We start from the raw sequence: 18,047 nt of genomic DNA, 5'->3' as shown, positions 1-18,047 counted from the left end.
AGGGTGGGGTAATCCACAACACTCATGCAGAAAAATTGCTTACAAGGACATCAGGACCAGAAGGATGAGGAGTCCTTCCAAAACACTCTTGAAAGGCATTTCAGATTGGTGGTAAGTACCACACCACAATCTGCCTAATCATATATTAACTATGTTATTCCAGGATTCATTAAATGAAGCCTTGTAAAAAGTGCAGAATCAACCACATAGGATCTAAGAGTTGGAAACCACATACTAACATTCCGCACAATTAGTCCGATAGGGAGCAGGAAGATAATCTATCCTCAAGTAATTAGGTCCCACAAAGGCTTCTGGACTTATGTTATCCCCTCTAGGGGAACTCTGAACACAGGTAACAGAGGGGTTATTTACTAAAACTAGAGAACACAGAATCTGGTGCAGCTCTGCAGAGAAACCAATCAGCTATTAGGTTTTATTGTTTTAGTAAATCAACCCCCAAAGAGTCCCACCTGTTGACCTTTCAGAGAGGTAAAGGAAAACCCCTCAAAAGATTGGTGGGCCTTTAAAGGCAACGGAGTAATAAAAAAACAATTTTATTGGTACAAATATACAAAAATATAATAATGTTCACATATTACAAAAGAGAATAAAAGATTATGAATATACTGGTGTGAGTTTCGAATGTATATTCGTTCAGTCTTCCACCTGGGCCTACACGTTTCGGGACTGAATAGAAAGTCCCTTCATCAAGGGCAATTTGTAACAGAATATAAATTAGAATAATTAAGAATCATATGCATTACACAAATTGCTTGTATCCTAGACCATTCGGCCCAGTTAAACATCAAACATTACAACATACCCAAGCATATTCAATAAAAGAAGCTCACTGCCAATTCCTGGAGGCGAATCTGTCGTATATGCCCCGAAAAGCGAAGGAAACTAGGGCGTATGGCTGGCCCCTCCTTATCCACACTGGTCCCCTTGGCATTGCCACCTGTGGGTAATTTGGATTGGTACAGTATATGGTGACCCCCTTCAGTTTACCCTCCGCCCACAACGCTCCTACCGACCGTGTGTTTTGTATTCACATCGTCCCCTGTTCCTTGTTATAGTTATAAATCCCTATGCAATTCCTTGTCCCCTGTTTTTTTTCTCCATCCCATGTATGGTAGTTAGTTTTTCACATTTCTCTGGTTTTTTTTGTTTCTCCTTCTGTTGTTGCTGGGATACTCAGGTCGTGTGCACGCCTCCTCCCACGTATGCCTGGGGAGGAGTCTTGTATGTTTACTTTTGATTTTACTACACCATGAGGACACCGTGATTAACACAACGCTTCCCCGCTGTTGTCCTGGCTCCCCCTTCCCTTCGACGCAATGACGTGCGGGACCGGCACGCCGTTCAACGCCGCACCTGATCACTTTCCCGTATCCTATATTAAGCCGCCTTGGACTGTCCTGCTCGTCGGTGGCATTATTTGGTTTGATGTACATGAGTTTCTAAAAGTGCATCGAGATACAGCTCCAGTTCTTCTATGGTAATTTCTCTTTACTACCCCTCTTTTTATGGAACTTCAATTTGCTGGTAGGCATGATCTGCTGCCTGTTTGGATTGCTTTTTCTTGTACTACATACAGTGTATTGCTACATGTGGAGGGCAATTTCCATTGCCTGTTTTGACTATCTCCCCCTGTTATAACTTGCAGACCCTGTCTTTTTGTTAAGCCACTTGCTTACTATGAACTATTGGAGCTACTCATCTGCATAGGGGTATTCCTCCTTTCCCCCTTGGACCCTTTGACACTTGCTTCATCCCTCCTTGTTCATTTTGAGACTCTGTGCTATTATTGGGGTAAGCCATATGTACCCATTTTTTGTTGTTTCCTGTTTGGACACAGATCCACAAGGCGGATTGATGGCTCTGTGCCCATTCTATTATTTTGACATGTTAGCTTTCATTATATTTTTATCCTCTACTTTGCGCGCGCGTATATATATATATACACACACACACACACACACACACACACACACACACATACATACATACACACATATACACACACATATACACACACACACACACATACACACACACTATTTCTTTCCCCCTCTTTTAGATTCCCCGCTGGGTTCCATCCATTCTGTGTTTTATGCAAGTTAGTACCAACCCTCCCCTTTCTTTGGCATCATACGGGAGAACCAGTGTGGGTAAGGAGGAGCCAGCCATACGCCCTAGTTTCCTTGACTTTCCAGGGCGTATACAACAGATTCGCCTCCGGGAATTGGCAGTGAGCTTGAATATGCTTGGGTATGTTGTAATGTTTGATGTTTAACTGGGCTGAATGGTCTAGGATACAAGCAATTTGTGTAATGCATATGATTCTTAATTATTCTAATTTATATTCTGTTATGCAGTGTGATTCTTCCTACAAATTGCCCTTGATGAAGGGACTTTCTATTCAGTCCCGAAACGCGTAGGCCCAGGTGGAAGACTGCACGAATATACATTTGAAACTCACCAGTATATTTATAATCTTTTATTCTCTTTTGTAATATGTGAACATTATTATATTTTTGTATTTCTTTGTATATTTGTATCAATAAAATTGTTTTTTTATTACTCCGTTGCCTTTAAAGTTCCACCAATCTTTTGAGGGGGTTTTCCTTTTTTCCTGATACTAGGGATGGTGGCAACCTATATGACCTACTTGGATGGTATCCTCTTTTGTATGTTTCAGAGAGGTAAAAGGACTTAAGATGAAAACTTCCCTGAAAGGAAAGAAACGAAGCATACTCGCATGCAGGGCCCTCACTGTTTAATGTGGTGAACATCAGAAGCAAGAATCCTGGAGCAATGCTTTGAGTCTAGGAAGAAAACAATGCATCACACCCAGTCTAGTGTAAGGAGCTAGTCACCAAGGCACAAAAAGGGGAGTTCTCACATTTTTACAAAAGGTGAAGATCTTGAAACCTTCAGATAAGGTAGTAGAATCGGAAAGTACTGAGGGGCAGTATACGAACTATATGAAATGGAGTTCTCCGACAATGCCACAGATCCAAAGTAGTACAGTAAACAAGAAAGCATATGCTATACTCATATGACCTACAGCTTAGAACTATGAGAATCTAGGATAGAGACTCTTCTCAGTAAAGAGAAATATTCCTGATGTACACGTTTCTGGAAATGGCTGCAAGATAGATGGGTGCTGCAGTGACCACTGGTCAGGAACCACAAAACAGCACAGATCACAAGATATTTTGGAGATCTTTGGTGTGCTGGCAACATAATGGGGTTTAGTTACTAAAGGCAAATCCATTGTGACTTGGAAGTGCAGTTGCTCTAGATCTGAGGGGAAGCTCTGCTGATTTCTATCATCCAATCGTGTGCGAGCAAAAATGCTGTGGATTTTCCGTGCATGTCCCCCTCAGATCTACAGCTACTGCACTTCTAAGTGCACAGTGGATTTGCCTTTAGTAAATTAAACCCAATGTCCAAATGGTTTATTAAAAGGATCACATCACAAAAGTTTCAATGTTTCTGAGCCATGCAGGACTACTACTACATACTTCGGTCATATGCCTGCAAATGGGGTGCCTGCATGGCTCTGAAACATTGCTACTTTATGCTTTGATGTGAGCATTTGAATTAACTGTTTGGACGGTATTTTGGAGATTCTTGGTATGCTGGCGACATATCTTCTCAGTGAAGGTCTGGTTACCATTCCACAATAAGGACGCCAGGGAAAAAAAAAAAAATCACTAGGGTAAACATAAGTTAGTGTCGTGGGTAGGGTGCAAAAATAAAGCAATACACTAAAAGAGTCATGCTTTTACAAGGCAAGGGAGTGGTAGGAACTGCTTCCAGTTGATCTGAGCTTTACAAAATCCCTCAAGAGGGGGATAGGTCTTGAGAAGGTTCAAGCAACACAAGAAAGCAACCAGTCTTGATGGAAAATAAAATAAAACTCAGCTGCAGAGGAGAGAAGTGAGTGAGTAAACGTGATATTCCCAAGGAGGATTTTTAACCACGTTAGGAATCAGATGACAGGATGCAGGGAACCTAAAAAATTCTGGATAGATACACAATAGGATACAGCAATAGCTAAATGGGCAGCTATAAAAACTATGCCCAACCCCCAAAATAGAAGCTGCAAGGGGATACCCGGAGCATCCAAACTGAGGAGATAAACCAGTGAGAGAACCAGGACGAAGAAAATACAGCCTTCCATTTGCAAAAGAGAGGCATACTCTTTATGAGAGAGCTAAGCAGATGAAATAGAAAATTCAGGCCTGAGATCTGCTGTGTGATTGGGAGCTAGACTGATAATCCACAAGGTATTACTACAGTAGCAGATGAAGAATGGGGTTACTACACCCTGTTTACAGATAGCCTGCGCGAAGGTGTACACTCCAACCACCAAGAGTGCTAGGAATGACATAGCCAAAAGAAGAGAAGGGCAAGCAAGTCAAATGCTCCTTGTACAGATCTTAAATGTCCAAAGCACGAAACCAAAGTGCCCTCAGCATTAGAACAGAGACACACGCTTGGATGCTTGTAAGAGACCATCATAGATGAGCCATAGGGCTCCAGACATTTGATCCAAAAGCTCCAGGATATAAAACCTTTTTATATTAGATGAATGGGGTCTACTTTACTAGAATTGAACACATGGACTCTCAAATCTGAGTCAGCACCAACAGGGGACGGGGAGTCACTGCAGATAATCTAACACTTAAGTAGGGATTCTGTTTGTAGGGTGCAACTCCTGGGAGGTTAAGATATCAAACTGTCTGTTAGTATGATTATGGTGGATGACTGGAGTGTCAAGAGTGGGCAAAATATATATTTTTTTTAAGGTAAACAGTCCCTTCACATTGCCAGGAGGTAGCCCTTATTCTATAGTTTGTTTCCAATTCTCAGATGAAGATTTTAACTACTGTCTTTTCAGCCATAACAGCTCCAAAAGACCTTACGTCTGGAGCAACAGGCTAATCCTCCAAATGCAGCGTAAAATGCACTGCATCAAATTAGTTCAGAAAAAAAAAAAAAAAACTGGTAAATCTGAGTCATATAAAACTTGCTGACATACAGGCTATTCAGGAGTAGATGGTAAGGGCACTGAATCTAAATTAGATTGTAATAGGGGAATAACACATGCCTAGGTAGGTAGAAGCCCAATAGGGTCAGATATAGATTCTGACATGGATGGTGCCGAAGCAGGCTTAAAGCCTCTGTGAAGAGATTGTTCTATTAGTTGTGCTCTATTGATTGAGCACAGACTGGATATTAGGGGTGCTTGTGAACACACAGTAAGTCAGAACCTCACATTGCAGAGCTTTACAAGTCTCTGATCAGTATAGTAATAAGGGCCCCAAAGTCTATGTTAAAGGCATCAGTTCCTTCTGGAGACAGAGAATTTACCCCTAGAAACAGGCGTATGTGCTAAACCAACCTATTGCAACAAGATTGACAATGTGCCTCTTTAAAAGACATGCTGCCCCACATGGTGGAAAGACCAAAATGAAGCAAGGCTTGGCATATTCACAAATCCAAGTAGCTGATGCTGAAAAGGGTCGCAGGCAGCTGGAGGTGACCAAATCCGTGTGGGCAGGCAGGGAAACAAGACCATAGACAAGGAAATCCATGAGGCGATATAAGTGCAGGAGCAGCAGTGGGAAGATGCTTCCCCTGGAATGCATGGAGGGAGAATGAGCACACATAGTGCCAACGCTCGCTCCTCCTAGAGGATTACGTTAGCATTCTCACCCTCGCTGTAAAGATGGTGATACTTTAAAAGGGCACCCAAGAGTACCAACTGAGACAGTTCCCAGTGCTTCAGCCCAAGCAGTCTTACTTACAACATAAGCCCTCAGAGACTGGGTCATGCCAGAAGACCCATGATACCCTGACTGCTCTGTTGGAAAGCGAAGTGACTGGAAAGAGTGGTTTCTTATGCATTAGGGAAATGATCTGCCATATGAATCTGGAGGCCATCATACCTTTGTAAGGAATAAGAAATTCTACAACCCCCCCCCCGGAGAAAAAAAAAACAAAAAAACAAACAAACACACACTTGAAATAAGGAGTTGTGTCCATCCTTTTAGGACACTAGGATAGAACTGAGCTTTGCAGGTGGGATTTTTAGTTAACTGGTGTTGCTGGCACCCTAGGTTGTGTTTTTTTTTTTTTTTAATAATTTTTTCGTGCACCTACCTTTTTTCCTCCTCTAGCTGGCAACAAACTCACAGGTCTAATAATCCATTCTCCCTGAATGAACAATGATGATATTTTTTGAACCAACTACTTGGTATCAAATCTCTTGCAATTATAAGTACAGCAAAGCTCAAACTGGGAGAGGGAGCAGCAGAACAAGGAGCCAATCAGCACTGGAATCGGATCGCATGGAAGTTCAAACCAATGCAATCCGATTCCTGCACCATTTGGCAGTTCACACACTGCGATCCAATCTGGGGGGCCTCATTAACTTTGCATTGACACACGCAGCGGTTCGTGGAATCGCACTGATTCCGGCATTGTATATATGTGAACCGGGACTAAAGGATTGGACAAGCTTGTGGGAAGAATCTTAAACAAGTTGGAAAGTTTCACGGTTTGACAAGCACCACTAACCACCTGAAAGAGAATACTGTTCAAATAATCAAAAGTGATGCTGAGGATTAGGAGCATCACTTGCCTTTTTCTGTATTGCTGACCTAACAGGAAACCCACTTTTTCCCCTAACTTAGCCTTAAAAAAAAAAAAAAAACCCCTCACTTCATGAGCACATACAAATACTTTCCATATACAGGTTTACTAAACGTATATCAAAGTTCTATGTACACACCTCCTTCATCATCCACATGAATAAATATCAGGTCATTATTGGCTGCCAACACGGAGTAAAACTGCTCATGTGTAACAGCTGGGAGTTGAGCAATGTTCCATGCATCGCCAAGGTCCTGAGATACGTGGATCTTCCTCTTCATTCTGTCCTGCAGCAGTTACATTCAAACCTTGGTGTTAGTATTTGCACGTTTATGTTGGAAACACTGATTAAGGCCCCTTTCACACTTAGACTTGTCCCACGATTTTGTACTGCAAAATCGTATGACAAGTCATTCTACATGATTTTCAATGACTACCATTCATATTGGCACGACTTTAAGTCGTGCCGACTTGAAAGTAGTCCCTGCACTACTTTGGTCCAACTTCTATGCGAGTTGTACTCCATAGACCTCAATATTAAACCCTCAAGTAGTATGCAAATCGTGCCTGAATAATATAGACACGATTTCAGTACGACTTTGTAAGCACAAGCCTGGCTCGCTGATCGGGAAAGGAAAACTTTTTTTTCCTTTCACAATGAGCGACAGGCAGTGCTGACAGCTGTCTGGTATGAATCCTGAGGGGGAACGCCGCACCAAGTTTGAAATGAAAAAAAAACGGCGTGGGTTCCCCCCCCCAGGGGCATACCAGGCCCTTAGGTCTGGTATGGATCTAAGGGGAACCCCCTACACTGAAAAATCGGCGTGGGAAAACCCATACCAGACCCTTATCCGAGCACGCAGCCCGGCCGGTCAGGAATGGGGGTGGGGACGAGCGCCCCTCCCCCGGACCGTACCAGGCCGCATGCCCTCAACATGGGGGGGTGGGTGCTTTGGGGCATGGGGGGCCCCCCCATCCCAAAGCATCTTGTCCCCATGTTGATGAGGACAAGGGCCTCTTCCCAACAACCCTGGCCATTGGTTGTCGGGTTCTACGGGCAGGGGGCTTATCGGAATCCATGAGCCCCCTTTAATAAGGGGGCCCCCAGATCCCAGCCCCCCACCCTATGTGAATGAGTACCCATTCACCTAGGGAAAAAGGGTCAATGAAAAAACACAGTACACAGGTTTTTAAAGTAATTTATTATTAGGCAGCTCCGGGGTCTTCTTCCGACTTCGGGGGTCTCTCCGGCGTCTCCTCCAGGTGTCCTGATCTTCTGCCGGCTCCTCCACTATCTTCTGCAGCTCAATTGCTAGCAGTGGCCCGGACTTCTGCCTTCTTCTTTTCTTCCAATGTTGACACGACGCTTTCTCCAGCTGCAATGGTCTGAGCTCTCCGCAATGGACATATATAGGCGGTGATGACGCCCCATTATGAGGTCACTGTCCCGTCATAAGGGGGCGTGGTCATCACCCGGTGACCACGCCCCCTAAAACGTCACAGTCCCAGCATGCCCAGGGACTATGACGGCATAAGGGGGTGGGGTCACCGCCTATATAAAAGTCTGTTGCGGAGAGCTCAGAAACCATTGCAGCTGGAGAGAGCGTTGTGTCAACATCTCTGGAAGAGAAGAGGGAAGAAGACGATCCAGGACGTCCGGGCCACCGCTGGCAAAAGAGCGGCAGAAGATAGCGGTGGAGCCGGCAGAAGATGCGGACACCGGGAGAAGACGCCGGAGAGACCCCCGAAGTCGGAATTAGACCTGGGAGCTGCCTAATTACTTTAAAAACCTGTGTAGTATGTTTTTTGACACTTTTTTCCCTAGGTGAATGGGTAGGGGTACAATGTACCCCATACTCATTCACATAGGGTGGGGGGCCGGGATCTGGGGACCCCCTTATTTAAATAAAAAAAAAAACTGGCGTGGGTTCCCCCCCAGGGGCATACCAGGCCCTTAGGTCTGGTATGGATTGTAAGGGGAACCCCCTACGTCAAAAAATCGGTGTGGGGGTCCCCCCAAAATCCATACCAGACCCTTATCCAAGCACGCAGCCCGGCCGGTCAGGAATAGGGGTGGGGACGAGCGAGCGCCCCCCCCTAGACCGTACCAGGCCGCATGCCCTCAACATGGGGGGGTGGGTGCTTTGGGGGCGCCCTGTGGCCCCCCCACCCCAAAGCACCTTGTCCCCATGTTGATGAGGACAAGGGCCTCTTCCCGACAACCCTGGCCGTTGGTTGTCGGGGTCTGCGGGCGGGGGGCTTATCGGAATCCGGGAGCCCCCAGATCCCGGCCCCCCACCCTATGTGAATGAATATGGGGTACACCTACACCTAGGGAAAAAAAGTGTCAAAAAACACACTACACAGGTTTTTAAGGTAATTTATTAGGCAGCTCCGGGGTCTTCTTCCGACTTCGGGGGTCTCTCCGGCGTCTTCTCCTGGTGTCCGCATCTTCTGCCGGCTCCACCGCTATCTTCTGCCGCTCTTTTACCAGCGGTGGCCCGGACTTCTGGATCGTCTTCTTCCCTCTTCTCTTCCAGAGATGTTGACACAACGCTCTCTGAGCTCTCCGCAACAGACTTATATAGGCGGTGACCCCGCCCCCTTATGCCGTCACAGTCCCTGGGCATGCTGGGACTGGAACGTTTTAGGGGGCGTGGTCACCGGGTGATGACCACGCCCCCTTATGACGGCACAGTCCTAGCATGCCCCGGGACAGTGACCTCATAAGGGGGTGGGGTCACCGCCTATATAAATCCATTGCAGAGAGCTCAGAGACTTTGCAGCTGGAGAGAGCGTCGTGTCAACATTGGAAGAAAAGAAGGGAGAAGTCCGGGCCACTGCTAGCAATTGAGCTGCAGAAGATAGCGGAGGAGCCGGCAGAAGATCAGGACACCGGGAGGAGACGCCAGAGAGACCCCCGAAGTCGGAAGAAGACCCCGGAGCTGCCTAATAAATTACCTTAAAAACCTGTGTACTGTGTTTTTTGACACTTTTTTCCCTAGGTGAATGGGTAGGGGTACGATGTACCCCATACTCATTCACATAGGGTGGGGGGCCGGGATCTGGGGGCCCCCTTATTAAAGGGGACTCACGGATTCCGATAAGCCCCCTGCCCGTAGACCCCGACAACCAACGGCCAGGGTTGTCGGGAAGAGGCCCTTGTCCTCATCAACATGGGGACAAGGTGCTTTGGGGTGGGGGGGCCCCGCAGGGTGCCCCCCATGCCCCAAAGCACCCACCCCCCATTTTGAGGGCATGCGGCCTGGTACGGTCCAGGAGGGGGGGGGGGGGGGGGCGCTCGCTCGTCCCTACCCCCATTCCTGACCGGCCGGGCTGCGTGCTCGGATAAGGGTCTGGTATGGATTTTGGGGGGGAACCTAAAGGCCTGGTATGCCCCTGGGGGGGAACCCACGCCGTTTTTTTCATTTAATACTTGGTGCGGTGTTCCCCCTCAGGATTCATACCAGACAGCTGTCAGCATTGCCTGTGGCTCATCGCGAAAGGAAAAAAAAAAGTTCCTTTCCCGATCAGCGAGCCAGGCTTGTGCTTACAAAGTCGTACTGAAATCGTGTCTATATTATTCAGGCATGATTTGCATGCTACTTGAGGGTTTAACATTGAGGTCTATGGAGTACAACTCGCATAGAAGTTGGATCAAAGTAGTGCAGGGACTACTTTCAAGTCGGCATGACTTAAAGTCGTGCCAATATGAATGGTAGTCATTGAAAATCATGGAGAATGACTTGTCATACAATTTTGCAGTACAAAATCGTGGGACAAGTCGTATAAGTGTGAAAGGGGCCTAAATTAACCCCACTCCCTCAGATTTAAATCCACTATGTAGAAATTCAACTCTATAGTTGAAAATTATTTTACATTCTCCCTTTAGCCACTTTCTTGCTGCACAATATAGTGAGGTATCACCATCACTGCTCCCTCACTAGAATTCAAGAATCTATTTTACAGGTAGTGAGGGGGTGAGTGAAAGTGTCAGTTGAATTGTAGTGATTCTGCTTCTGGCACGTCAGTGTGACATTGTTCTTATTTATATGAAACATGGGTCTGCTCTCACCTCCTCCATAATGGATGCCAACAGAAAACGACCCCATAATCCAAATGAGTAGACACGCTCTTTCAGCACTTTGAATGTTTGACCAAAGTCGGATGTTCTTTTCATAGTTAGGGACCAAACTGCTTCAGACCAGTCAGCTTTAAAACAAATACGGACACTTTAGCTGTATGTTTTTACCCAACCGTAAAAAATACATACTACTACTACTACCACACTATACTTACAACAAGATTCATTTGCGGATGTTACGGTGAACAAGATCATGTTTCTAGGTCCCCTAAGAAAAAAAAAAAGGAGTATATAGTAGTCACAAGAACTATGGAATTATTTAAAACTAGACACCGCTGTTCACTAAATTTCAAAATTAGTTACCATTTAGCAGAGCACACAGATTCATGGATTCGGTTCCATGTTTCTCCAAAATCCTTGGATATCCATAATTCATACTGAAAAAAAAAAAAAAGTGTACAAGATGGGAGGAAAGGCATAGATTATCAAAAGCATTACACCATTATAGTAAGGTCAGAATTTAACCTTCACGGCAGTCAATTCATCAAGGCTGTAATTTAAAAAGCTGCTGGAAGCAATGAAAAAAAAAAAAAAAAAAAAATGCCAAAAGGTGCACCAGCCCTGCATGGGCTGGGCAGTGCAAGCCACACTTTGCCTATACTGGGATGTGCGTTTGCCTGTACAAAAATCCTACAAAGGGCAAGGTTAGAATTAGGGTTGTCCCCATATCACTTTTTTTAAGACCGAGTACAAGTACCGATACTTTTTTTTCAAGTACTCACCGATACCAATTACCAATACTTTTTTTAATGTCACGTGACTGGTTTTTTTTTGGGGTTCTTTTTCACAATTTTTTTTTGTTTTTTTACAATGCTTTTTTTAATTTTATTTTATTTTAGGGAGGGATGCGGTTGATGGTGTCTGCGTTTATTGCAGCCCGCCATCCGTCGTCATGTGTCGGCCAGGCAGAGAGGCTCTCGTTCTGGGAGGGCGTCATATGATGTCCCTCCATTTAAACAGGGGTGCGCGCGATCGTGCGCGCGCATCCCTTTTCCTTCGGTGGCGGCGTGTCACGGAGACACCGCTCACCACTGAGGGGGGTGAGCAGCCATTGGTCATGGCTGTTCACCACATGATCGGCCATAATAAAATCACGGCCGATCACAGATGGTTCTGCTCCACTGTGCACGGCGTATGCACGTCGGTGGTGGCGTGTTCCCTGGAACACTGCTCGTCACCGAAGCTGGTAAACAGCCATTGGCCGGTGGCTGTTTACCACGTGATTGGCTGTGATACTTCCACAGCCGATCACTAAATGTCAACAAACCGCGGTAACGAGAGGTTACCGGGTTCTTCTCAAACACTATCGTGAGGAGGAGATTGCAGTAACATCTCTGTACCACTTACAGTGTACACCAATCACACTGATTGCACCCCCCTCCACCCAATAAAGAGGACCTGTCATCACCCATCATAGTACCTGTCACAGTCCATCAGAGTACCCGAGTACCTATCTGTAGCCCATATGAGTACCTATCTGTAGCCCATATGAGTACCTGTCACAGTCCATATGAGTACCCGAGTACCTGTCAGTCCATATGAGTACCCGAGTAGCTGTCACCGCCCTTCAGAGTACCTGAATACCAGTCACCAGGCCAGCCGAGTAACCGAGTACCTGTCACCAGGCCAGCCGAGTAACCGAGTACCTGTCACCAGGCCAGCCGAGTAACCGAGTACCTGTCACCAGGCCAGCCGAGTAACCGAGTACCTGTCACCAGGCCAGCCGAGTAACCGAGTACCTGTCACCAGGCCAGCCGAGTAACCGAGTACCTGTCACCAGGCCAGCCGAGTAACCGAGTACCTGTCACCAGGCCAGCCGAGTAACCGAGTACCTGTCACCAGGCCAGCCGAGTAACCGAGTACCTGTCACCAGGCCAGCCGAGTAACCGAGTACCTGTCACCAGGCCAGCCGAGTAACCGAGTACCTGTCACCAGGCCAGCCGAGTAACCGAGTACCTGTCACCAGGCCAGCCGAGTAACCGAGTACCTGTCACCAGCCCATCAAGTTACCCGAGTACCTGTCTGCAGCTCATCAAAGTTACCCAAGTACCTGTCTCCAGCCCATCAGAGTACCTATTTGCAGCCCATGCCTCATAGAATATACGTTGGGGTGTTCGCTTTCCAAAATGGGGTAATTATGTGGGTAATTCCACTGTCCTGGTGCTCCAGGACCTTCAAAAGTGTGATAGGTAGGAATGAAATGAGATGTGTAATTTATGCTCCTAGAACGCCTGAAGGTACTGCTTCAATGTTGGGCCTCTGTATATGGCCATGCTGTGTAAAAGTCTCACATGTGGTATCGCCATACTCGGGAAGAGTAGCAGAATGTATTTTGGGGTGCAATTTTGCTATATACACATGCTATGTGTTAGAAATATCTTATAAATTGACAACTTTGTGTAAAAAAAAAAAAAAAAAAAAAAAAAAAAAAGCGTTTTCATTTTTTCCCCCCACATTTTTCTAAAACTTCTGGAAAAAAAAATGAACCGTTCAAAAGGCTCATTATGCCTCATAGATTATATGTTGGGGCATTTGCTTTCCAAAATGGAGTCATTTTGTGGGCAATTCCATTGTCCTGGTGCTCCAGGGCCTTCAAAAGTGTAATAGGTGGTTGAGAAATGAGAGGTGTCATTTATGCTCTTAGAATGCCTAAAGGTGCTACTTCAATGTTGGGCCTCTGTATGTGGCCAGGCTGTGTAAAAGTCTCAGACATGTGGTATCGCCATACTCGGGAAGAGTAGCAGAATGTATTTTGGGGTGTAACTTGTTGTATGCATATGCTGTGTGTGAGAAATAACCTGATAATATGACAATCTTCATTTTGCAAAGAATTGTAGGGAAAAAAAAAATGACAACTTAAAAAAACTCACTATGCTACTTAATACCTTGGAATGTCTACTTTCTAAAAAGGGGTAATTTGGGGGGTATTTGTACTTTCCTGACTAGTTAGTGTCTCTAGAAATGAGATTCACCTGATGTACTGAAGGCTTGATCAGATGTGATCAATTTTCAGAGATTGGCACCATAGTTTGTAGACTCTAACTTTCACAAAGACCAAATAATATACACTAATTTGGGTAATTTTTACCAAAGATATGTAGCAGTATAAATTCTGGCCAAAATTTATGAAGAAAAATTACTAATTAGCAAAATTTTATGACAGAAACAAAGAAAAATGCATTTTTTTTTCCACAAAATTTACGGTCTTTTTTATTTATAGCACAAAAAATAAAAAACCCACTAGTGATTAAATACTACCAAAAGAAAGCTCTATTTGTGTGGAAAAAAGAGGACGCAAGTTTCATATGGGTACAGTGTTACATGACTTGAGTAATTGTCATTCAAACTGTGTGCTGAAAATTGGTCTGGACAGGAAGGGGGTGCAAGTGCACTGTATTGAGGTGGTTAAAGAGAGACAGGAGAGATACTGTAAGCAACACATGAGTGAACTGATCCTAGCATCCAATAGGGGAAAAAAAAATGGGAATAGGAAAAATAGGATTTTTATTACAGCTTACCTGTAAAATCCTTTTCTTGGGAGTACATCATGGGACACAGAGCCTCAAGTAATTACTTAATGGGTTATAGGCCACCTTCAGGTGTTGACACGGGTTATACCCAATCAAGGAAGTTCACTCCCTATATAACCCCTCCTACTTCCAGGAGCACATCAGTTTTTGTAGCAAAGAAATATACTTAATCCCAAAGAAGGGGTGGAACCTCTGTGTCCCATGATGTACTCCAAGAAAAGGATTTTACAGGTAAGCTGTAATAAAAATCCTATTTTCTTTATCGTACATCATGGGACACAGAGCCTTAAGTAATTACTTAATGGGAGGTCCCATAGCAATGCTACTTGAGGGGAGGGAGAGACAACCTGCAGGGTACCCACAGACTTGAGGATTTATACTGCTGCCTGCAGCACACTGCACCCGAAGGTGATATCCTCACACCTCCTTACATCCAACTGATAAAATTTTGTGAATGTATGCACTGAAGACCAAGCCCTGGTAGAGAGTGTGCCTTAACTTGAAACTGGGGAATTTTACCCCTTAAATCATAAGTTTGAATTTATCACTTGCCTAATCCACTTAGCGACAGTGGATTTCGACGCGGTTTGTCCTTTCTTAGGACCCTCTAGCAGAATAAATAAGACATCAGTCTTCAAATCTGAGCAGTTGCCTTAAAATAGATTTTTACTGCTCTCACCACATTAAGATAATGTAGTGACCCTTCTTCCCTGGAACATGGTTTTGGAAAAAATGATGGCAGGACAATATCTTGGTTCAGGTGAAACCGGAAAACATTTTTGATAAAGTCTGGACGAGGGTGTAACACCACTCTGTCCCCATGACAAATCAAATATGGCTCTTTACAAGAAAGAGCATCCAATTCTGAAACCCTCCTTGCTGAGGATATAGCAACCAAAAATACCAACTTCCTCGTCAGAAGGACTAGGGGAATATGTTGTATTGGTTCAAATGGCTGTTTTTTGTAACACAGACAAAACTAAAGTTCAAGCCCCAAGGGTTCAAGGGAGGTTTGATGGGCGGAATAAGCCACATCACCCCTTGTATAAAACCCCGGGACTAAATGAGTAGCAAGTGGTCTTTTGAAATAAGACCGATAAAGCTGAGACTTGGTACCCAAGGCCAATTTCATTTCTACCCCTAATTGTAGAAAGGCAAGAATTCTGCCTATGATATATCTCCGAGGGTGCCAACCCTTGCATTCACACTAGGAAATATAAGCCCACCAGACCCTATAATATATAGTTCTGGAAGCTGGCTTCCTTGCATTAATCAGGGTAGAGATAACTGACCTGGAGAGCCCACATTTCTTCAGAATGTGGGTTTCAATAGCCAAGCTGTTAAATTTATAGACCGTAAGGTAGGATGGAATATCGGTCCCTGTGAGAGCAGATCTGGCTGTAGTGGGAGGGATCATGGGCCCTCCACTGCAATCTTTATGGTTTCTGCATACCATGACCTTCTGGGCCATGTTGGTGCCACCAGAATTACCAGCTTTCTTTCCAGCTTAATTCTGCAAAGAAGTCGAGGCAGCAACTGAATAGGGAGGAATGCATAGAACAGTGAGAACTGATCCCATGGGGTCACCAACACATCTGTTCCGCATGCGAATGGATCCCTTGTTCTGGCCACAAAGTTGACTAACTTCATGTTGAACCTGGACGCTAGAAGATCTATGTCCGGAGTCCCCCCATCTTTGGCAAACAGCCCGAAATATGTTGGGGTGAAGAGACCATTCCGCTGGGAATAACTGCTGGCGACTCAAGTAGTCCGCCTGTCAATTCTCTACCCCCGGAATGAAGACTGCCGATAGGCACGGAACATTCCTTTCTGCCCAAGTTAGAATATGATTCACCTCTCTCTGCGCTGAGAGACTTTCGGTGCCCCCTTGGTGATCGATATAGGCCACAGCTGTGGCATTGTCGGATTGAATCCTGACAGGACAATCTCGTAACCTGAAAGTCCAGGTCTTTAAAGCCAGTTGTACTGCCCGAATCTCTAGGATATTGATGGACAAGGTTCTTTTTGGTTCTTGACCACTGTCCCTGGACAGTTGTCTTCTAGTACTGCTCCCCAGCCTGAAAGGCTGGCATCCATCGTTACCACTTTCCAGGCGACTAGTCTGAAGGATTTTCCTTTCAGCAGATTCTGGGTTAGTAACCAAGTGAGGCTTTGGGACACTCTTGGGGACAGCTGCATTGGCAAGTCTAAAGCTTGAGTGGTTTTGTTCCAAGCAGACAGGATACTGTTTTGCAACAGTCTTAAATTAAACTGGGCATAGGGAACTGCTTTCAATGAAGTCACCATGGTTCCTAGCAACCTCACACAAAGGCGAATGGAGGGATCGCCATTTCACCTGACCATCTCCAACTTTCTTATGGAGTTGAACCTTGTCTGAGGCAAGAACACCTTTTCCTGGGCTGCGTCTATGATCGGACCCAAGTACTCCAGCTTTTTTAGCTGTATTAAGGAAGATTTCTCTAGGTTGAGAATCCAACCCAACTCTTCAGATAGTTGGTTGTAGTGCGTACGCTTTGCTCCAAATGAGCCACTGACTGATCTATTAGTAATAGATCGTCTAGGTACGCTAAGACTGTTATGCCCTGTACCCTTAACCTGGCTAGAGGTGGAGCCAGCACTTTGGTGAACACCCGGGGTGCTGTGGCTAGCCCGAAGGGCAGGGCTACAAACTGGAAATGCTGCTGTTCTAACTCGAACCGCAGAAACTTTTGATGAGCGGGAAATATAGGGACATGCAGATGTGCATCCCTGATGTTGATTGATGCCAGAAGTTCTCCTCCTAGAAGGATAAGAAGGATAGAAACTACTGACCTGATCGTCACCATGCAAAAGCAGCAGATCTTCAGGAACAGATTTAGATTTCTTAGATCTAGAATGGGTCCGACACCTCCATTTGGTTTCGGTACCATAAAAAAAGTTAGCATAAAACCCCAAACCTTGCTCTTTTGTGGGGATCTGTATGATCACCCCTTGAGATATTAATCGGTCTAGTGCCTGAAACAGAGATGGTCTTATCTCTGGATCTTTGGGAACGCTTGACCTCAGGAAGCGAGACGGTGGAAAGTCCCAAAGATTCCAGCTTGTACCCCAGCGTTACCATGGAGATGACCCATCTGTCCTGAATATCTTCTTTTCAGACATCTGAAGTCTAACCCCCACCTTGGTGAGGGGGGGCTTGCCTCTTCATAATGAGGCTTTAGGATTCTGGCTTGCAGGTTTCCGACCCCAGGACTTTTTGAGCCTGGGTCTGACTCTGAAATCTTCCTCTAGAGTGTGACGGCGGAGGCCGTCGCCCCTGCCTAGAGGCGGAAGCCCCTGGCGTAGGGGAAAAGAGCCCGTTTAAATAAAGGGCGTTTATACTTTCTTTTGACTGGCAAAAGAGTACATTTCCCACGAGAAATTGTTTGGATATATTTGTCCAAGTTTTCTTCAAATAGTCGCTCCCCATGAAAACGGAGCCTAGTTAGGAGGTCTTTACATGATGCTTCAGCTGACCAAAATTTTTTAACCATGGGATTCTACGCATATACACAAGCATAAGTGAAAGGCGGGACGCCTGGTCAATAGAATCTTTAATAGCATCTATGGCAAAGCATAATGCTTTTGGTAGTTCAGCCAAATCCCGAGCTTGTTGTCCAGGAAGCTCTCTAAGGGTCTGTTTAGTCGCCAGTGTCACTAAGCGA

General features: G+C 45.3%; 1 protein-coding gene across 1 annotated transcript in view; it reads right to left on the bottom strand.

The window, feature by feature from the left end:
- The window catches only part of SORT1 (sortilin 1), a 243,094-nt gene that overhangs the window by 88,043 nt on the left and 137,004 nt on the right, over positions 1-18,047 (bottom strand). The window contains exons 6-9 of the mRNA XM_073615905.1: positions 11,117-11,190; positions 10,969-11,021; positions 10,745-10,881; positions 6,809-6,956 (exon numbers count right to left, since the gene is read on the bottom strand). Coding sequence (XP_073472006.1) covers positions 6,809-6,956; positions 10,745-10,881; positions 10,969-11,021; positions 11,117-11,190 — 412 coding nt within the window. The remainder of the gene's footprint in view (positions 1-6,808; positions 6,957-10,744; positions 10,882-10,968; positions 11,022-11,116; positions 11,191-18,047) is intronic.

This window comes from Aquarana catesbeiana, linkage group LG02, assembly GCF_042186555.1.
Source record: "Aquarana catesbeiana isolate 2022-GZ linkage group LG02, ASM4218655v1, whole genome shotgun sequence".
NCBI lineage: Eukaryota > Metazoa > Chordata > Amphibia > Anura > Ranidae > Aquarana > Aquarana catesbeiana.
Note: the sequence above shows the minus strand (reverse complement) of the source record. Positions and strands in the feature narration are given on the sequence as shown.